Source organism: Vulpes lagopus, chromosome 3 (genome assembly GCF_018345385.1).
Source record: "Vulpes lagopus strain Blue_001 chromosome 3, ASM1834538v1, whole genome shotgun sequence".
In the NCBI taxonomy this organism is placed as follows: Eukaryota; Metazoa; Chordata; class Mammalia; order Carnivora; family Canidae; genus Vulpes; species Vulpes lagopus.
In genome coordinates, this window is record NC_054826.1 from 140,032,867 (window position 1) to 140,053,377 (window position 20,511).

Below are 20,511 nucleotides of genomic sequence, written 5' to 3' on the forward strand. Positions count from 1 at the left end.
GATCCACCATCTGTGCACAAACAGCTATTTTCTTTTTTTTACAAGTAGAGGGGGAAAAAAATCAATGTGAGAAGTGTGATAAATCAGAATAGTGGCATGAAAAGGCCATGCAAACAAAATTTGCTGATGCGCAAGAAACACGCGCACCAAGAGACATCTGGTAAAAAAGCAACTTAAAGTGGAAGGAGTTTGAGAAACTGTGTTATGAGGGACACTCATCCTGATGGGCCTATATTTAGACTTACCAGCTGTGTTTTGGTTTACAGCTCCTTCCAATCTGCCTGCTTATAATAATAATACAAAAATCAGAAAGGCCTTCTGTGGAACACTGCTGAAAATGTGATTGGGGGAAAAGCCAGCCTGTGTCATGTTCTATAAAGGGGCATACAACACTCTAATCTTGTTTGACATAATTTCCAGGGCTATGTAGTATATATCCCCTTGTATGCATATACCATAATTTATTTATCCATTTTTCTGTTTCTAGCATTTCTATTTTCTAACAGTGCCGCCTTGAATGTACTTGGACTTCCTCGGGTTTTGTGCACTACAAAGCTATATACTAACCACAGTAATTTTTCACATCATTCTATTTGATGTAACATTCCCTTCTGTCCACCTCCCCCAAAATGTAGTACGCTAAAAGAAAAAGTCTCTGTAGCCAGGCAGAGAGGTCATATCTCACCTTGGATCGGAGAGGATAAAAAACGAGGAATAAATGTGATGTACACATCAGCTACTTGAAGGCTTTATATGAATTATTTTATGTAAACCTTACCACAACCCTGTTGAGTATATCCTAATTCTCCCCCAACCTTTTCTTTAACCAGATAGCAATATTTAAGATTTTTTTATTTTACAATGGTGAGAAAGCGATACACATTCAGTAAAAATCAAACTTTGATTTTGAATTTTGATCTTTTCTTGGGCTAGCGATATGCACATGGTACAACACTCTCTGGTGATGCTGGATAGCAAGCAGTGTTTGGTTAGCTATGAGACCATGAGGATAAATCCAATACACTTACCACCACACTGCACCCACACAATCAATCGGTTTTTCACTTTCAGGGACAGTATTCAGGACAAATTCAGTATCTCAGGTGAATGAAATATTCACCACTTTATTATAAAGTGGCCTTTGTGTTAGATGATCTTGGTCAACTGTAGGCTGATGTAAATATTCTGAGCATGTTTAAGGTAGGCTAGGCCAGCTATGATATTTGGTAGATTAGGTGTATTAAGTGCATTTCAACTCCCAATATTTTCATTTTACGATGCTTTTGCCAAGATAAAACCTCATCATAAGTGAAGATCTGTATATTTTTGTATGTGTGAAAATATTCTATAACAAGAATCATTTAAAAAGTTATAGAAGGTGTGTTCAAACAGGATAAGGATACATTGTTGATTATTGAAAACTGTACAGTAATTTTCTTTTAAACTTTTCTAATAAAACTTAGAAATAAAAATAAAGTCTGATTGAGGTAGGCAAAATTAAGTAAGTTCTGGATTTTTACCATTCGTATTCTTTTAAGGGCTTTTTAAAAAATATTCAGACACACATACACAAATTAATATTCTTATTCACCTCAGTAAACATCACTGCATATGTAAGCTAGGACAAGTAAATAATAAGTAAAATGTTAAGGCTGAAAAACAGGCGAGGCTCCCACATGAAGTGTGTCCTCCAAACCACTGGTACGGTTATAGGTGTGCCTCACCAATATGTCATGTTACTGCATGCCAAAGATATTTAAAGCCCTTAATGCTAAATCCACAAATGACATAGGTCTATTAAACTTGCCTCAAAATAAATTTGGGGTACACCGATTAAACACAATATCAGCTAACAACCTCTTATAGATTCAGTGATGACTAAGTAGAAGCAGACCAAGCCAGGAAAAAAAAAAAATTGCTCTAACCAGAACTCCTGATAAAGTTGAAAATACATTCTATGGGCAGACAACACTGCAGACCTAACTCAGGAATGTAATAAATAAAATATAAATTTAAAAAATTTAAAAAACCCGGTTCCTAAGGAGCCCAGCCAATTGACTGTACACTCAATAGGCATGACTAAAATGCATTCTGGCACATAGTAAACTACTCCCCTAAACCAAAGCTCCATCTTTCCTAGAAACTACAAAGATAGTTGAGTTGCCTCGGAAAAGGTTGAGTTGCCTTGATATCCAGCCACGCCAACAACCTTAAAAGCATTCCGAAGAGACTTAATATATGCTTATAATATATCAAGAAAACTAGTAGACAGTTAAAACAACTGTACCAAGAGTATTCTTATCGCCTAGTACTTTCAAATAACATGACAAATACTATGTATCATGAATCATTCAACGGGGAAGCTATATACATACATCGGAACACTGGGGATGTTGAGGGTTGGATTCCAGACAACCATAATAAAGGGAATATTGCAATAAAGTCAGTCAAATGAATTTTTTTGTTTCCCAGTGCATATAAAAGTTATGTTTACACTAAACTGTAGTCTATTGATTGTGCAATAGCATTATGTCTAGAAGACGTATGGTATATACCTTAATTTCAAAACACTTTTGCTAAAAACTGCTAACCATCATCAGAGCTTACAGTGAAATGTAATCTTGTTGCTAGTGGAGGGGCTTGCGTGGATGCTGATGGCTGTTGACTAACCAGGGCGGTGGGTGCTGAAGGCTGGGGTGGCTACGGCAATTTCTTAAAATTAGATGACAATGAAGTATGCTGCATCAATTGAACAATTTCTCTGTAGCATGTGATACTGTTTGTTAACTTTTACCCACAGCAGAACTTCTTTCATAATTGGAGTCAGTCCTCTCAAGCCCTGCTGCTGCTTTACCAACTAAACTAAATGTATGTAGTATTCTAAATCCTCAGTTGTCAGTTCAACAATTTTCACAGCATCTTCACCAGGAGTAGATTTCATCTCAGGAAACGACTGTCTTTGCTCATCCATAAGAAGCAACTCCTCATCCCTGAAAGTTTGATCATGAGATTGCAGCCATACAGTCACATGTTCAGGCTCGACTTATGCTTCTAGTTCTCTATCTCCACCACATCTGCAGTTACAGCCTCCAATGTAGTCCCGAACCCCTCCAGGTCATCCATGAGGGCTGGAATAAACTTGTTCCAAATTCCTGTTCCCGTTGATATTTTGATCCTTTCACATGAAAACAATGTTCTTAATGGCACTCAGAATGGTGAGTCCTTCCCAGCAGGTTTTTAATTTACTTTGCCCTCAGATCCATCAGAGATCTTACCATGGCAGCTACTGCCTTATGAAGTGTATTTCCTAACTAATAAGACTTACGGAGTTGAACTCACTCCTTGATTCATGGGCTGCAGAATGGATGTTGTATTAACAGGCATGAGATGAGATCAACACCAATCTCATTGTCCATCTTCTTCAGAGTTTTTGGGTGACCAGGTGCATTGTCAATGAGCAGCAATATTTTGAAAAGAATCACTTTTCTGAGCAGGAGGTCTCAATGTTGGGCATAAAATATTTGGTAAGCCATGTTGCAAACAGATGTGCTGTCATCCAGGCTTTGTTGTCCCACTTATACAGGCAGAGTAGATTTGTAATTCTTAGGGGCTCTAGGACTTTCAGAACGGTAGATGAGCAGTGGCTTCAACTTAAAGTCACCAGCTGCATTAGCCCCTAACAACAGAATCAGTCAGTCTTTTGAAGTTCCAAAGCCAGGCATTGACTTCTCTCTAGCTATGAAAGTTGTAAATGGCATCTTCTTCTAATAGAAAGTTGTTTCTTCTATGTTGAAAACATTTGGTTTAGTTTAGCCACCTTCAGTAATTATCTTTCTAGATTTTCTGGACACCTTACTGTAGCTTCTTCATCAGCACTTGCTGCTTCACCTTGCACTTTTATATTATGGAGATAGTTTCTTTCCTTAAACCTCACTAACCTCTGCTAGGTTCACACTTTCCTCCAGCAGCTTCTTCACCTCTCTCAGCCTTCACAGAATTGAAGAGTTAGGGCCTGGCTCTGGCTTAAGCTTTTAGTTAAGGGAGTATTGTGGCTGATTTGATCTTCTATCCAGACCACTAAAATTTTTTCCAGATCAGTAATAACACTGCTTCATTTTTCTTTTCTTTTTTTTTTTTTTTTTTACCATTCATCTGTTCACTGGAGTAGCACTTTTAACTTCCTTTATGACTTTTCCTTTGCATTTACAACTTGGCTGTTCAGTGCAAGAGGCATAGCTTTTGGAATATCTTGATTTTCAACATGCTTCCTCCTTAAGCTTAATCATTTCTATTTTTCATTTATCTTTAAGATTTTATTCATTTATTCATGAGAGACAAAGAGAGGAAGGCAGAGACATAGGCAGAGAGAGAAGCAGGCTTTCCGCAGGGAGCCCAATAGGGGACTCAATCCCCAGACCCCAGATAATGCCCTGAGCCAAAGGCAGATCTTTAAACCATTGAGCCACCCAGACATCCCTCTAGTTTTTCAGTTAAAGTGAGAGATGTGTGCCTCTTCCTTTCACTTGAACAGTTAGAGGCTACTGTAGGGTTACTAATTGGCCTAATTTCAATATTATTGTGTCTCAGGAAATAGGAAGGCGAGGGGAGAGGAAGAGCAACAGGGGAATGACCAGTCAATGGTGTAGCCAAAACACACACAATATTTGTGCATTAGGTTCCCTGTCTCATATGGGTGCTGTTCATGGTATCCCAAAACAAATACAATAATAACATCAAAGATCATTGATCACGAGTCAATAAAAAATATAATAGTTTAAAAGTTTGAAATATTGCAAGAATTTCCAAAATGTGACATAGAGACGCAAAGAGGGAAAATGCTGCCAAGAGACTTGCTTGACACGGGTTGCCACAAATCTTCAATGGGTAAAAAATGCAGTATTTGCAAAGCCCGCAATAAAGGAAAGAACAATAAAATGAGTAAGCCTATAATATAGCATTTAAGAGACAATACCAAAATTCTGGTAGCACTCTAAATAGTAACTAAAAAGAATATACGGGAACAAATATATGTTTGTGAGTCTCTGAAGATATCATTACAAATGCAAAATAGAGGCTTCTACAACTTAAAAACATTAAGCTTCTGTACCATAAGAGCAAACACTGAAATTTTCTAAGGGACAGGGACTGTGTGCCTTAGCACCATATGCTTACATTACTTCATTTAATCCTCTCAACAACACGATGGAAGTAAATGCAGTTATCATCATCTGCAGTTTACAGATAAACTGGTGGATAGGGATAATAATAATTCTTCCCAAATCACTTATCTCAACCGGCAGAGTCAAGATTCAATCACCACTACCATTACCACCAGCCATGTGCACACACAAAACGCACCCAGTGTAGCAGCTTTACTTCATTTTACAAATGTTCACTGAATGTCAACCATGTGTCAGGCACTGGGTTGGGGTTACAACAGGAGTCAAGACTGGGATGTTTCCTGAGCTCTTATGAAGCTTATACTTTGGTTAAATGGGAGGGTGGGAGATAATAAACAAGTAAAACATAGAGAAAAAAATTAAAAATTCCAGATTTGAGTAAGTATTGATAAAAAAAAAGGTTATACTTTTTTAAAAAAAAAGTGGGATGTGTTGCTGGGTTAAGGGGGGAAGGCAGGGAGAAAGAGGAATGCTTCTGATAGTTATCAGGGAGGGTGTCTTTCAGGAGGTCATACTGAAAAGGAGCCAGTCATGAAAAACACTGAGGGATAAGGATTCCAGTCTGGAGAACCAATGAAGCCTGTGACAGGAAAGGACTCAGAATGGCAGAGGACCAGAAAGGTAGCAAATGGCTGGCACAAAAGCTTTCATGAAGGTATAAACAACAAAACTCATTTTACTATTTACTGTGTCAGAATTGTAAGTATTCACATTTTCTTCTTATAGGTCTTTAAAAAAAAGGGGAGAGGATAACCCTATGATAAATGGCTGTTCCACCTAGAAATACAAAAGTGAGACATTTGTTGCACACAGGCTTTTAAGGATCTGTATGGCCTCACTCAGACTATCATGAGCATCAGCCAAATGGAGATTATTAATCGTGACTAATGCTTTTCTATTTTTCTCAATTATGCTCCTTACGTAGCAGAATTTTTTTTTTTATACTTAACACCCTATAGAAAAGAACTGCTTTTCCTTATTCAGAAAGGTCCAATATGCCATTTGCCTCTAACTTTGCCGCAAGACCACTGTGGGAGACAGTATGATTGTTCCCAGTGGCCCTCTGTCATCCTATGAAAGGGTTTTATCTCCTGGTCAACTGCCAGCTAATTTTTAGTGTCCCGTTATAGAAGGAAAATAGTTTCCCACCACAATGGATTTGATCAGTGACTTACTTTGGATAATGGCATGTGTCTGGGCAGATTTGGGATCCATTGCCTATTTCTACCAGTGCTCATATTCCTTTCCCTCTGCTAGAGGAATGAAATGTCCCAGTTAGGGGTTTCTCCTTCGGTCTTGATCTCAAAATGAAGAAGACATGTGAAACAGACTCAAAACTTGAAACAGACTCATAGTTCAGTTACAGTTGACAGGTTCATGAAAAAGAAATAAGCTCTATTGTAGGTAAGCCACTGAGATCTTGTTGCTCTTACTACAGCATAATTAGTGAAAGCTGATGAAAATATTATTCAATGTTCAATTAGATTAAACATAAAAATGTATTTATAGGGATCCCTGGGTGGCACAGCGGTTTGGCGCCTGCCTTTGGCCCAGGGCGCGATCCTGGAGACCCGGGATCGAATCCCACGTCGGGCTCCCGGTGCATGGAGCCTGCTTCTCTCTCTGCCTATGTCTCTGCCTCTCTCTCTCTCTCTCTCTCTCTCTCTCTGTGTGTGTGTGTGTGTGTGTGTGACTATCATAAATAAATAAAAAAAATTTAAAATAATGTATTTATATACGTATGTATGTATAAACACACACAACTTTTTCAGAATTAGTACAAAGGAACAAATCAGGGTGGGTTTTTTTTTCCCCTCAATTTTGAAGATTCTCAAACAAAGAGTTTGTCATTTGCTTTTGGTCACACATAATAAGACTCTCATTTTAATATTAAACAGAATTTCTACTCCTAACATTTCATTTCAAATGATTAAACTCTGTTTTTCATTTTAAAATAAAAACTTAATTTCTTGTACCAAAAAATTAAAGCCATGACTGAAAAACAATAAAATTACAAGAAAAATGAACCTAAAAATATTATGTTAAATGAAATAAACCAGACACAAAAGACCACATATTGTCTGATTCCATTTATATGGGATTTCCTGAAAAGGCCAACCTAGAGACAGAAAATAGTAGATTAGTGTTTCTCTATGGCTGGGAGTGAAAACAGAGGTTAACTGTAAATGATGTGATGGATTTTGGGGGGTGGGGATATAAAAATGTCCTAAAACTGATTTACAGTGATGGCTGTACAACTCAGTAAATTTAATAATTAAAAAAAAAAGCACCTCTGGGTGAAGTTTATACTATTTAAGTTATACCTCAGTGAAGTTACTTTAAAAACAATCAAAAAGAGTATGTCATACCAAAGCATTCTCAAAATAAAAAACATATATGTATACATATAATTATTTCAGTTTTAATTTTAAATCTACTGGTTTATCCCTCTGTTCTGTTTTTTCTTAATTGCATTTTACTAAGTTTTTATGTCAGTATTTGCTAATAAATTTGATTTCCTGACTCTATCCTTTTTTATTAATGCTATAGGTGACCACACTGTAATCCAGCATGATTGATATAAAGCAGGGTCACAGTTAATAAAATATTTCATCTAAAACAGAGAAAATCTTTCAAGCATATAACTTTTCACTTGTTTATTGAAAAGCTTTAACATAGATTTCTAAAGTGAGTAACTATGAAAGTTTACTTTAACTTTTATATCCTAGTAGGAAAGTATGGGATACAAATAACAAGAATAAAATACATTTTGAACACTACAACCACATAGCTATTTCATCTGTGTTTCTTTTTGATCACACTAGCCATTTGTAAAACTGTAGCAGGTTATCAGTTAAAGCGTTATACTAGAGCATCCTACCCAAACCTCAAGAATGCAGAAATAAAATTGCACCTTTAAAACGAAGTAACATACATTTTTGGGGGAATATTATGTTCAAATCTGGAGCCTTTTGACATTATTTTCCCCAAATACTTTTGATAATATTCCCTACTGTCATGAATCAACAAATAAATACTGTTGCCAGCATAAAAACCTTTCCTAAAGGTTACCATGGATTTTTTTTCTTTTGACTATACAATATCCAATACTCTTTCCAAATATAAGATTGATTATAGTTTCTGCTAGTGCTTATCCCTTTCTGTACCTGCCATCTCCAGCCTTCAAATCTACTGTGAGTACCTAATATGGACCATTTCCTTCCTTTCCTGCCATAATAAGTTTTCATTGCTTGCAACGAAGCCTCTTGAGATAGGTGCTATTAGCTTTAAAAATTTTATTTTTCCTAGTAAAAGAAGGTTTCTAAATGATTCCTTTGGAGTTGTTGGGTTGTTTTGTTTTGTTTCGCTTTGCTTTGTGTTTATTTCCTCTCATACAATTCAAAAAGGAGATTTTGTCCAGGTTCAACATTCAGCATAGCTCTGTGTCATCCAGCAAGAACATTTATTCACTATTTATTAAGACCAATTTGCTTTAATCCTATTTAGTTTAGTATCCTGATAGGAAGGACCAACACAATACAAACTGAATTTACTGAAAACAGATCATTAACAAATTACTGTAATAACTGGGTCTCTCCACAGGAAAAAAAGTAATAGGCCATATCATTCATTAACATATTTATCCCATAAATGTCTGAAGTTCCTACTCCACTACCATCAAGAAGTTTAATCTATTAAAGACAGAAAAGCAATCAAGGTTTTACAGATGAGAAATAAATATCTATTCATAAGGTAATGTAGTAAGTATTACAAGATTTGAAACGGTATTATGGGAAGCGCAGAGTGGAAAAATTAATTCTAGCTGGAGAATGAAGCAGCTCTTCAGTAACAGATACCTTTACATGAGGCCATAAGAAGCAGAAAGGAGTCTGCTGTGTCAACCCAACAATAACTACACAGAGGTAGAAAAATACGAAGCAAGCTCATGTAGTGGCAAGTGAACCAACCTAGGTCAGTGCTTCTAGATCGGTACTTCTTCAAATTGTAAGGTGCAAACAAACCAAGGTGGACTCCTGGTATCATACATATTGATTCATTTGGCCTTGAAAGTGGGTTCTGAGACTACATTGCTAATGAGCTCCCGATGCAACAGATTCAGGGACTCTGAGTAAAAGTAGTTAAGGCAGGAGATGACAGGGTGGTGAGGCAGGAGAACCAGCACGCAGCCCCATCAAGAGTCCTGAATGGCAAAATGTGACAATAGGATCAGAACTGTGTGTACTGCAAACATCAGTGTGCTTGTGAATATATGGGATGGACTAGAGGCAGAAGAGAAGATGACTAGGGCTTTATGAGGCTATTTTAACGGTTCTCAGAAGTTAACAACTCTGATTTGTAGCAGTGGAAACAGAAAGAAGTCACAGATTCTGGAGATATCAAGAAAATTAAACTGATGGGGGCTTCTTAGATATGTTGGACACATGGAGAGTGTCCATTCATTCAGTGTCCAGTCTCTATTCATCATAGAGAGTAACACTCAGTATTTGATCCCGGCTATCTAAGAAACTGTCACATCATTAGCAGAGAATTAAATACAAACCGTAACCAATGTTGCAAGAGAAATATAAAAACTAGAGAAATGGCCATGGGTAATTTGATTTGGGAATTAAGTCGAAGAGATGAGTAGGACCATCTAATGAAGACTCTTCACTGCTCTTGTAGTTAAATTCAGTGTAAGCTAAAATTCCACTTGTCCCAGCCTCTTAACTGCGGAAAGGGATAGTCCAACTGTCACACCCTCTTCTCCTCTGGGACAGTTAGTCATCCAGCTTGTGCGGGAACATTTTTAGTGACAGAATTCATGACCATGCTGAGTAATCCTTTTCATTCTGGAACCTTCAATTAGAAAACTCTTCCATAAATTGACCCAAAACTTGTCTCCTCAGATTTCTGGCCTAGCAGTTCTAGCTTCGCTCCTCAAAACTACAAACATCTAATCAACCTAGATTATAATAACTCTTCATAAGGAACTAAACCCAAGTCTTTTCCAAGCTAACCTACTTTTTGTTTTTGCACAGCCTTTCTTATCAGGCCACGGTTGCCCAGACATATCATCAGTGAAACCCCCTTGTTTATTCTCCTTCACTATGGCAAATGTGTGGCAAGACTGTGGCTGGGGCAGCCCTCTGCACTACTCATGCTAGTGGAAAACAGTGTAGATGGATCCAAGCCCTCTTTCTGCTAAGCCCAGACAAGATTGCAGGCTCAGTCTCAATACAGCATTCCAAAGAATCAATAACAGGATACTGGCATCTGCAGTTGAGATAATATCCCTTTGATGTTTTCTGATATAGACATCGATTCCCCTTTAAAATACAGAGGATGAGGGGCACCTGTGTGGTGCAGTCAGTTGGGCATCTGTCTCTTGGTTTTGGCTCAGGTCATGGTCTCAAGGGTTATGGGATCGAGCCCTTCATCGGACTCTGTGTTTTCTCTCTCTCTGCCCTTCCCACTCTAGTGGGCATGCACTCGAGCTCTCTCTCCCTCTCTCTAAAATAAATAAATCTTAAAAATAAAATATAGAGGATGGAATGAAACTTTGGAAGTGGCATGAACAATTCAGATCACAGTATAATTAATAGTCCATGTGACCTTGAAAATATGGTGTTTGTTTAGATTCAGTATCATGTCATTTGCGTATATTGACCTTTCAGTCACTGAAAACCACTAGGAATGTTTGTACATAGAATGGTCCCATACAAGGTCTCCCCAAACTTACTTTGAAATTTCCTTATTTACTTAAATTCTATTGTTGACCATATATGCTCACTCATAAGGAGAACTTGAGGATTTTTTTATCTTCTTCCTACTTCACACACCAGTCTTCCTCCTCTGGGATGAATATAAGAGTACTTAACATATAAGAAGGCTATGTTGGTAGATGGTGGAACCTCTAGTGGTAGGAACCTCCTAGATCAGCCCTACTTTCCTTTGCTTAATGGGTCCCTCTTTTTTTACCCATCAAAATGGTAAGACCCACTGAGGCAGGATCAGGATACAGACAGGGAAGGAGAGCATGTGACCTAACTGCTGTAATTCCACATTCTAGATTTTAAGTGAGTTGGAAGGTTGAGCGTATACATACAAATATTTGCATATATTCCTAGATGCTTGTGCACTATATACACACAAATAATATATCTATACACATCCATGCATACACACTACACACATGTATGCAACTATGTGTGTGCATATGTTGTGTACAATGCATGTGTGTATTTTGCGTATTTCAGTGCAGATCACCAAGGGAACTACTTATTCATTCAAGGATATTTCTTGAGTAACCATAAGTCAAGCTCGTAATAAAGATCTGGTTAGACTCCTACTGCTCAAACTGATACAGCCACTAGCCACAGGCGGCTACTTATATATAAATGTAAATTAATTAAATATAATTAAAACGTCAGTTCCTCAGGTGTACTAGCCACATTTCACATGCTCAAAAGCCACTTGTCACTAGGGCTGCCCCATTAGGCAGATACAGAACATGTCCATTATTGCACTTGTTTTTGGACAACAGAATCCTATGGTGCCTGTGTATAGCTGATCAATCAATGGGCAAGAGTTGGGATTGACAGAGATCCAATCTACTTAGGAGCTGGATGTCTCAACAACTATATCCTATTATTCTTTCGAAAATAACTTTTTTCACAAAAATGAGTGATTCTTTCAAAAGCATTGTTCAAATAAGCATGCTCATTGTTATATTTCTGATTTACCACAAAACTATTTTCTATCATTGTTATAAAAAGTAGATCACTTCTTTCTTTTCAAAGTGTTTATAAACAAAACGCTAAATAGCTGTATAGCTTTGATAGCTTTGCTGGAGATTGAAATGAAGCCTATCTATACCTTCTAGAACTTCCTTTTTACCCATTATATTAAAAAAAAAAGATTTTTTTTTAATTTTGGTGTACCATTACCTACAATCCCTGTCCCCTCAAATGTGAACAGTAGTGATGAAGATAATTATATCTGTAAATTCCCTGTTTATTCTAGATGATACAGATCTCATTTTATGGTCCTAAATACCATTTTAAAAGACCAATAATAAGATCTATCATTTACCGAGTACCAGATAAGTACACCTCTGTTCTTCACTGCGACCCAGTTACCTTTACTATGTTTGAATTGCTCCCTCTTCTACACATTGCAGTATTTAACAAAAATAAGGGTTATTTATTTTAATGTATTATTTCCAAAAAGCAACTTTTGTAAAAAAAAAAAAAAAATAGAGAAACCAGACTCTTCTAAATTGTTGGCAAGCCACGTGTCATTTTGGCCCAGTTCTAACACTATTCTTACACTACTGTTATAATTTTTATCCTTTTCTTTTTTCTGTTTTTGAAACATTGGTCATGTTCCCCAACCTTCCAACATCTATATTTACTCTTTAAAGTCAATACCCTCTGCGCTTTCTAGGGTCTCTTGAGATTTAGTTTCATTTTCCTCTCACTGGATTACCTGAAAACTCTGAACAATACTTTGTTTCCCATCCCTCTTGCTTTATATTGCCATTTAGAGTTTCTGTTACATCTTCCACCTAGACTCCAAGACTGACAGCAACAACTGAATGGTGCCTTGATTTCTTCGAAATACTTAGCCCAGCATCTTACACAAAGCTATTCAACCTGTATTTGCCATGCGCTTGGAATGTATTGTGGGAAGAAAGAATTAATAATAAGCCAAAGATTCTACTCTTTACAAAACTTCTGGAGGGGGGTATGATATATACTCACAAATAACCTAAGGGTGTAAGGAACTACAAATGTAAGCTGAATAGTAAAGTAGTGGAGCTCAAAGGACTGAAGGGTAACGATAGTATCCTTTAGAAGTAATTGTTGAAAGCATCCCAGGGTAAGCTGGTCAGTGGAAGAGGCCCACAGAGGAGCAGGTTGGAAAGGGAGTGGTGGAGAGACCAAGCCAAAAGGAGAAGAGTTTCTTAAATCTGCTTCTCTGTGGTTAACAGCTGTAAAATTTAACTTACGGAAATATAAGTACGCAGCTAACTTAAAATTTCTCCAAGTATTCTTTTCAGACTTTAAGGAGCATGAGATCTTTACCTTAATCTATGTGGCCAGTCTCTAAAAAAGTGGTTCTTAACTTCTAAGTATCCATCATGCGTAGTTACAAAACACCAACAGGTAGCATGTATCCAGGCGTGTGGAGCTGAGGCTTACACCCCTTTAAAGAGACTACAAACTTATAAAATTAGGTAGAAAACCAAATGTTGATTTAGAATGAGAAAAGAAATCTCAACAACTCTTTGGAGCCTTGGAGATCTAGATTCCTTTCTTCTGAGACAGCCTGAGGCAATTTACCAGAAATGCTAACTTAGAAATGCTTCTGGTTGCAATCCTTCATTCCCTTCCCACCTGGAACATCTACAATTCCCAGTAACTCTCAACATTTCCAGAGGCCTAAGCACAAATTTCATTAGTCTCATCTCAGATCTGCCTCTGACAACAGGGGCTCATTAAAACAAGGATTCTTAAGAGGCACATTCAGAATCTGGGGAAAGAGAAAGCACAGGGCTAGTTTAAAACAATCCTGGATGATCTGACACACCAGGGCCACTCCCCACACTCTCCCTCCCCCATGCTGGAAGTTTCGCAACTCAGAGCCCTACACTAACACGCCAAGGCCAATAGTATCTTAGAAGGCAAAGTAAAGGATGGGCCGGTTGTCCTCGATTGGAACATAGTGTGTTCCATATAAAACGGCCGTGTTAATTCTTTTATAAGCGAACAACAACAAAAAAGAATAATAATTCCATTGTTTTACGATTTAAACACATCGAAAGGTCAAATAACTTTCTCAAGAACACAAAACCCTGTGTGGTGGTCTAGGATCCAAGGGCGCCTACCATTTCATTCAGTCCTAAGGGGAGAAAGGAGCTTTAGAGAGTCCTCTTTGGGGTCAGGGGACATACTTGATCACTTTGTAACTTCGGTTCACGCCCCCAGAACACAGCGGGGGGTTAGGAAGGGGCTTTACCCGACACCTCAAGGTGACACTTAGTTACAGGCTTCTCATTAATTGATACATTGTTCTCCTCTCAAGTCTTGTACCAGCAGCCACGTTCAGAAGCTGGCTCGACCTCTTCACCGTGCCGGGAAGGTATCTTTCTTTTCCAGAAAAGAGACGGCCCCCTCCAGTGTGCAGGCACCACACGTCTACCACCAAGCCAAGCCGGTTTGGCTGCAAGTGCACGACGCGTTAGGAGGGCCCTGGGGTCCTCGACTGCCCGGGGGGGCGCGGGGGGGGGGGCAGGAAAACCGAAAGCGCCGCGGTGGGTGGGGAGGCGCCAGCTCCCCGGACTCCCCGTCGGACACGACCCGTGGCCTCGCGACGAGGGGACTCCCGTGCCGCCGCCCGTCCCGGGCCTCGAGCCTCCCCTCGGGGCCTCGCGTGGGTCGCCCCGTCCTAAGCACAGCCCGGAGCACTAGGTCGGGAGGGGCCTGTCTCAGCGCGGCTGAGCTGCCCAGAGTTCCGCGCTCGGGCGGGGGCACCCCTGGGCCACCGCCTCCCGGGCTCGGGAAGCGTCAGAGAAGACCCAGAAAGGGAAGGGGGGCGCTGGGGCGGGGACCGCAACTTTGCTGCCGCACAAAGCCGCGGCCGCGCCCCTGCAAGGTCAAAGTGCAGGCGGGGGAGGGCGCGGGGCGGCCCGGGGCCCGCCCGGATTGCAGCGGGCTGCCCCGCGGGGCTCGGCGGCCTGGGGGTGACCCCCCGCGCACCCCAGCTCGGAGCCCCCGCGGCGCCGGGAGCGCCCGGGGCCGCGCCAACTCCTGGAGTTGACCGGGAACTTTCCCGGGACGCGCCGCCGCCGCCGCCGCCGCCTCACCTTGCTGAACACCTCCAGGTCGTCCTCGTCCTCGTCCAGGTCCAGCACCTCGGCCCGCGGCAGCGCGGGGGGGCCGCTGCGGCCCGGGACGGGGGCGTCGACCCCCGGGCTCGGCGCCGGGGCGCCCCCAGCCGGGAGGCCGCAGGAGCGCGCCCGAGGAGCCCGGCGCTCGCCCTCCATCCCCACAGTGCGCGCCCCGCCGCCGCCGCCGCCGCCAGCCCGGCTCCCCGAGCGCGCCCATTGGCTCCCGCGCAGCCTGCGCCTCCCCGGCCGGCCCCGCTCCAGCCCCTCGCCCGCCGCGCAGACGCGGAACCGCCGGCCGCCGCGGGGCCGCCCCGTCCGCACCTGGCGGGGGGCGCGGGGGCAGGCGGGGGCAGCCGGGGGCGCAGGGGGCGGCGGGGGGCGGGGAGGAAGCGGGAGGGGCGCAGGGGGCGGGGGCGCAGCGGGGCAGCGGGGGGCAGCCGGGGGCGCCGGGGGACAGCCGGGCGCGGGAGGGGCAGCAGGGGGTGCCCGGGGGGCAGCAGGGGGCGGGGAGGAGCCGGGAGGGGAGCAGGGGCGCGGGGGGGGGCAGCAGGGGGCCGGAGGGGCGCGGGGGTGGGCAGCAGGGGGCCCGGAGGGGCGCCGGGGGGGGGGGGGGCAGCAGGGGGCCGGAGGGGCGCCGGGGGGGGGGGGCAGCGGGGGCCGGAGGGGCGCAGGGGGGGGGCCAGCAGGGGGCCCGGAGGGGCGCGGGGGGGGGGGCCGGGAGGGGCGCGGGGGGGGGGCAGCAGGGGGCCCGGAGGGGCGCGGGGGCGGTGGGCAGCAGGGGGCCCGGAGGGGCGCGGGGGGGGGTGGGCAGCAGGGGGCCCGGAGGGGCGCGGGGGGGGGGGGCAGCAGGGGGCCCGGAGGGGCGCGGGGGGGGGGGCAGCAGGGGGCCCGGAGGGGCGCGGGGGGGGGGGCAGCAGGGGGCCCGGAGGGGCGCGGGGCCGCCTGGTCCGCACCTGGCCGGGGGGCGGGGGGCGTCCTCGCGCTGCCGGGGCTGGCGGGGCCACCTGGGGCCCCTGGGCGGGGCTGCGAGGCCGCCGCCCTCCCTGCCTGTTCCGCGGTCGGCCGTCCGGGTGGTTGTGGTTTGTGGGTCCCGCCCGCCGAGGCTGATGCAAAAATAAAAGACCTGAAAAGCGCCTCTGGTTTTGTCGTTGATTTTTGACCCAGTGGCCGCACTGTGTGGTCATCTCGCTGCCGGGCCAGGGAAGTTAGGTTTAAAACTATTTTCAGCCACTTTGGGATGCGCCTTTACTTCTGGAGGCCTTCCCGAGCTGAATGAGCAGGAGTGTTCCTAAGAGCCGAGGCCGAGGAGCAGGACTGGACGTTGCCACCAAAGAATGACCGTCGACCTTGTTGCTGCCAGGGCGAAGCCATCATGAGTTGTTCACTGCTTATGATTTGTCTAAAAAAAAAAAAAAATCTAAGTTCCCACCGCCCTCCCCCCCCCGAAATGGAAAATTGAACACAAATTGATATATTTCGGGGCTATCTTTGTGTTTCATTATTTACTCCCCTCAGCCCCGGCCAGCTCTTTTTCTCCATCAGCCCTGGAAAAAATGTCTAATAGGTTTGCACATAGGCAGGGAGGAGGCCAACTTAGACTTGATGCCTGGAAAAATATTTAACCCAGTATTCAGAATTCTTAATATAAGTATTATATTAAGTACATATATGTGTATTTGTGTGTGTATATATAACTTCTCATATATTTATCATATATATGGGGAAATAGAGCATTTCTCTACTTCTAATTAGAGGACAGGGGACAGGCCTTACTATGTTCCCTCTCAACTCTTCATCTGTACCTCCCATTGCTTTCAGGTCACGTATGCACTTCTTCAGACAGGCTGTTCAGCCACCCTGTGATTACAGTCTTCCTACATTTTTTCTTCCTGTACGCAGAATACCATCTCCTGCTCATCCTTCAGGAATTAACTAGAGTCCCATCTCTTTCTGGAAGACTTCCCAAATTAACACTGCCTGTTCCCAATTTAGCAGTTAATTTTATGCCATCTTATACATTGTATTCATTTCATGTAAATGCCTTAAACTCCTTAGTAAACTATAATATTTTAAGGTTGGGGCTCACATTATTTATTAATAAACCACAATGTCAGATATACTTACTTAAAAAGGCTCTGTGCTAATGTCTAAAAGGAATACAAGTTATTAAAAGACTTCCCCCCCCCCCCCCCCAAGCTCATTTTGGCTAGTGAGAGATTCAAGGTTTTCTAACTGCAGTCTGAACCAGGAAATTCCTAAGGATACTGTGACTCATACAATTGCCAGAAAGCATAGAGACAGGCTCAGAAAATGGGCAGAACAAACCGAGACTACACAGCTTGGATCACAGCCAAAACCATGCCACAGAACCAATGCGTAGACATTGCTGCCACCACTGCTGAACACCGGATGCTATCGTACCCGCACACACTGCCATTGGCACTGATGTCACTGGACTCGGGGTGCTGTCACCAATATCAGCATCGCAGCTGCCTCTGAGAAGTACCTCTGCTCTATTACTGCCACAAAAATGCCCCACAGTCCTCTTTCTCAGTGTTAATAGTTCTAGTTTCAGAACCCTGGAGGAAAGATCTTGGCCCACCTGGCCAAGTCCCATAGAAATCTCTAAGGCAAAGAATTTTCTAAACATAGGCCATTTTTATGTTGGTCAGAAAAAAAAAAAAAATCCCTACCACTATAATTCACTCCTTTGGCTGCCTAACTAACATTAATATCATGTTTCTCCACATACTTTCTCTCCCTCCGCACTCCTGCTGAATATAGTACAGCTATGCCTCAAGCACTTGGGAACATAGTCCTTAGCTCCCCAAAGGAAAAAAACCCAAACCTATTCATTACTGGTGCAGCTCCAAGTCTACTGTGTCTATTCCTCCTGTAGTTCTGCAATCCTGTTGATATTTTGCAGCTTATGAGCTAAATTTTTAAATTTAATTACCAACATGACATACCTGCTTATTCAATGGCATGAAAAATCCTGAACTGCCACATTACAGTCTAAGCTTCCCATTAAATGGGATCATCACTGGGTTCTTTAATGGAAGAATTATTTGGGTACTAAAGCCTCTAAACCGGCATAGTTCAAAATTTTAAGTATAGGTGTAATATTAAAAGGAGGCCTACCCAGTCCTGGCCCTTGGTTCATGAACTCTTATTCTGATTATGGGGAAAATAGCATCATATATTAAATTTTGGTTCTGAGAATGTACATCCTGTCAAAAACCTTCTCTCTCACCCTTCCTAGTTGGGATCTCCTAAGACCATAGGTGAGTCTTTAATAGTGAATTCAACCTTCCATAAAGTCAGCTCTTTCTGGTAATGGGATTCATGATAAGATAAGTCACCCTTTTGGGCATTGTCCAATGGCTTTGCTTCTTTTGCTAGAAGAAAAAAAAAATGTTATGCATACAATCTGATAGGAAAGCAACCAGTCAGTGAGTTCATGGATGATCACATTGGGAGAAACTGAGCAGGAAAAGCAAACCCAATGTGTCTTTGCCACTAAGGTCAAATCAAGGGATCCTCTAGGTGCATAGCAGCGGGTGACCAGAAGTAGTTGCTGTCGTGGCGAGATGAGCACTTAGCCATGGAAGTAGCCAGTTCTCCTTTAGAGTGTAGGAAATTCGTGTTGTTAAGCTGGTGCATAGCATATATCATCCCTACCATCATGGCCACTTGACAGGTGAGGCCATGGATAAGCATAGGAGTGCCTGGGAAAGCAATAGTATTAGCATCCACAGAACAAGAATTCTTATCAAACATACCATTTGATCATATAAATCCATCAAATGGAGTGTTTGGAAAAATTGCCATGGGCTACAAATAAGCTTTTATTCTGGGACCATTCTAAAAGGCCCATCCACATACATTTTCTCCAACCTTCTTGACTTCTAGATCCTACCTTGTTCTGTCTAACTTCCACCCAACAACCCTTTAGCCCATATCCTGGGAGCAGTATAGAATCTTCATCCCAAGCTCTCTCCTTTAAGCCTAGTGGGCATTGTTAAGTACCATGGGGAGGATTTCTCTATTCCATTGCCCTTTTTCACAGCAGCACACTGATTCCAGAATATGATAAAGAACCATCTGTAACCCAGATTTGAAATTTTTACCCATTTCAACAGTTAACTGTTCAAATGGAACTCCCTGTGAGATCCTAACAGTATGCCTGTTGGTAGCAAGAGCCAAATGCTCATGCAGTGTATGCTTTTAGGACTATTTCTATATATACCATTTCCACATAAGTATGGTTTGCCGAAGGCTTATCTAATTTTATGATTTTTTTGTTAATGCAGCCCCCATTTCAAGATGAGCTTCTCAGGTCACATAGTCACATGATGCTCCATGCTTAGGTATTTAGTATTTGTCAGAACCCCAGAGCAAGCCAAGGGCTGGTATCTTAAGTGAAAAAAGGAGGGCATGTTTTGTCTTAAAACTTTAGTGTTTTTGATTCTCTTTCAGAACTTGTCACAGGTTCCAGAGAGCATCCTGTTCCCACAGGCCCATCAGTAATATTATCAATAGTAGCTAATTGGTACCTCCTTCGAGTCAGACAATGTTATTAGTAATTATGTATGTTCACTCATTTAATTCTCAAAAACACTTTATGATAGGTGCTATTATTAACACCCTCATTTTATAGATGAGGAAACTGATCAACCGGTTAGTAACTTACTTAAGGTAAGTAGTAAGTGGTAAATAATTTATAGCTCACTGAAAGACAGTGTTATGTATGTTGCCTTAAACCAAGTAGAAAAGAGGAATTGTAAGGGTATTTGGGGATTCTTGGTTCTTGAGAGAATGAGACTAAACATTTCAGCTGATGCTCTGCTTGACTCATGGCGGGGGTGGTGGTGGTAGGATTGGCCCTTATAATTTATTTATTTATTTTTAAGATTTTATTTTATGTATTTATTCATGAGAGACACACACAGAGAGAGGCTGAGACACAGGCAGAGGGCAAAGCAGGCCGCACATGGGGAGCCCAATGAGGGACTCAATCCCGGGACCAGGATCACGCCCTGAGCCGGAGGCAGACGCTCAATCATTGAGCCACTTGGCATCCCTGGCCCCTATAATTTAAAAGTTTGAATTATCATTAAAGAATAATGGAAATGACATCTTTTAAAATTTATGCTTAACAAAACTTTTCCCCATCAGCCTGGGATCCATGTGGGAAAAAGATCTCCCCCTAAAATCCCAACTATGGTTCAAGAAGTAACACTTCAAAAAATTCCAAGTCTCCCTGGGTTAATGATATATACCTGGGACCTCTGGCACAAGCAAACACTTCTGACAGTGTTTCTACAGATAAAGCTGTGATGCAGACGAGATAACAATTCAAATTAAAATGTTCAAAGAAACCATCTACCATGTGTCAGAATCACTATATAAAACTATTAAAAGTATTAGAGCCTAAAG

General features: G+C 42.4%; 1 protein-coding gene across 4 annotated transcripts in view; it reads right to left on the bottom strand.

Annotated features, from left to right (window-relative positions):
- The window catches only part of SNX7 (sorting nexin 7), a 94,338-nt gene extending 79,065 nt beyond the window's left edge, over positions 1 to 15,273 (bottom strand). For 2 of the 4 annotated variants that reach the window (XR_005986838.1, XM_041749113.1), the window contains exon 1: positions 15,049 to 15,272. Coding sequence is in view for 3 of the 4 variants with exons in the window: in XM_041749113.1 (XP_041605047.1) it covers positions 15,049 to 15,228 (180 nt within the window). In the remaining variant the exon portion in view is untranslated. Of the gene's footprint in view, positions 1 to 15,048 lie in introns of all 4 variants that reach the window. The other 2 variants (XM_041749112.1, XM_041749111.1) reach the window with 2 other exon arrangements.
- Positions 15,274 to 20,511: the final 5,238 nt, after the last annotated feature.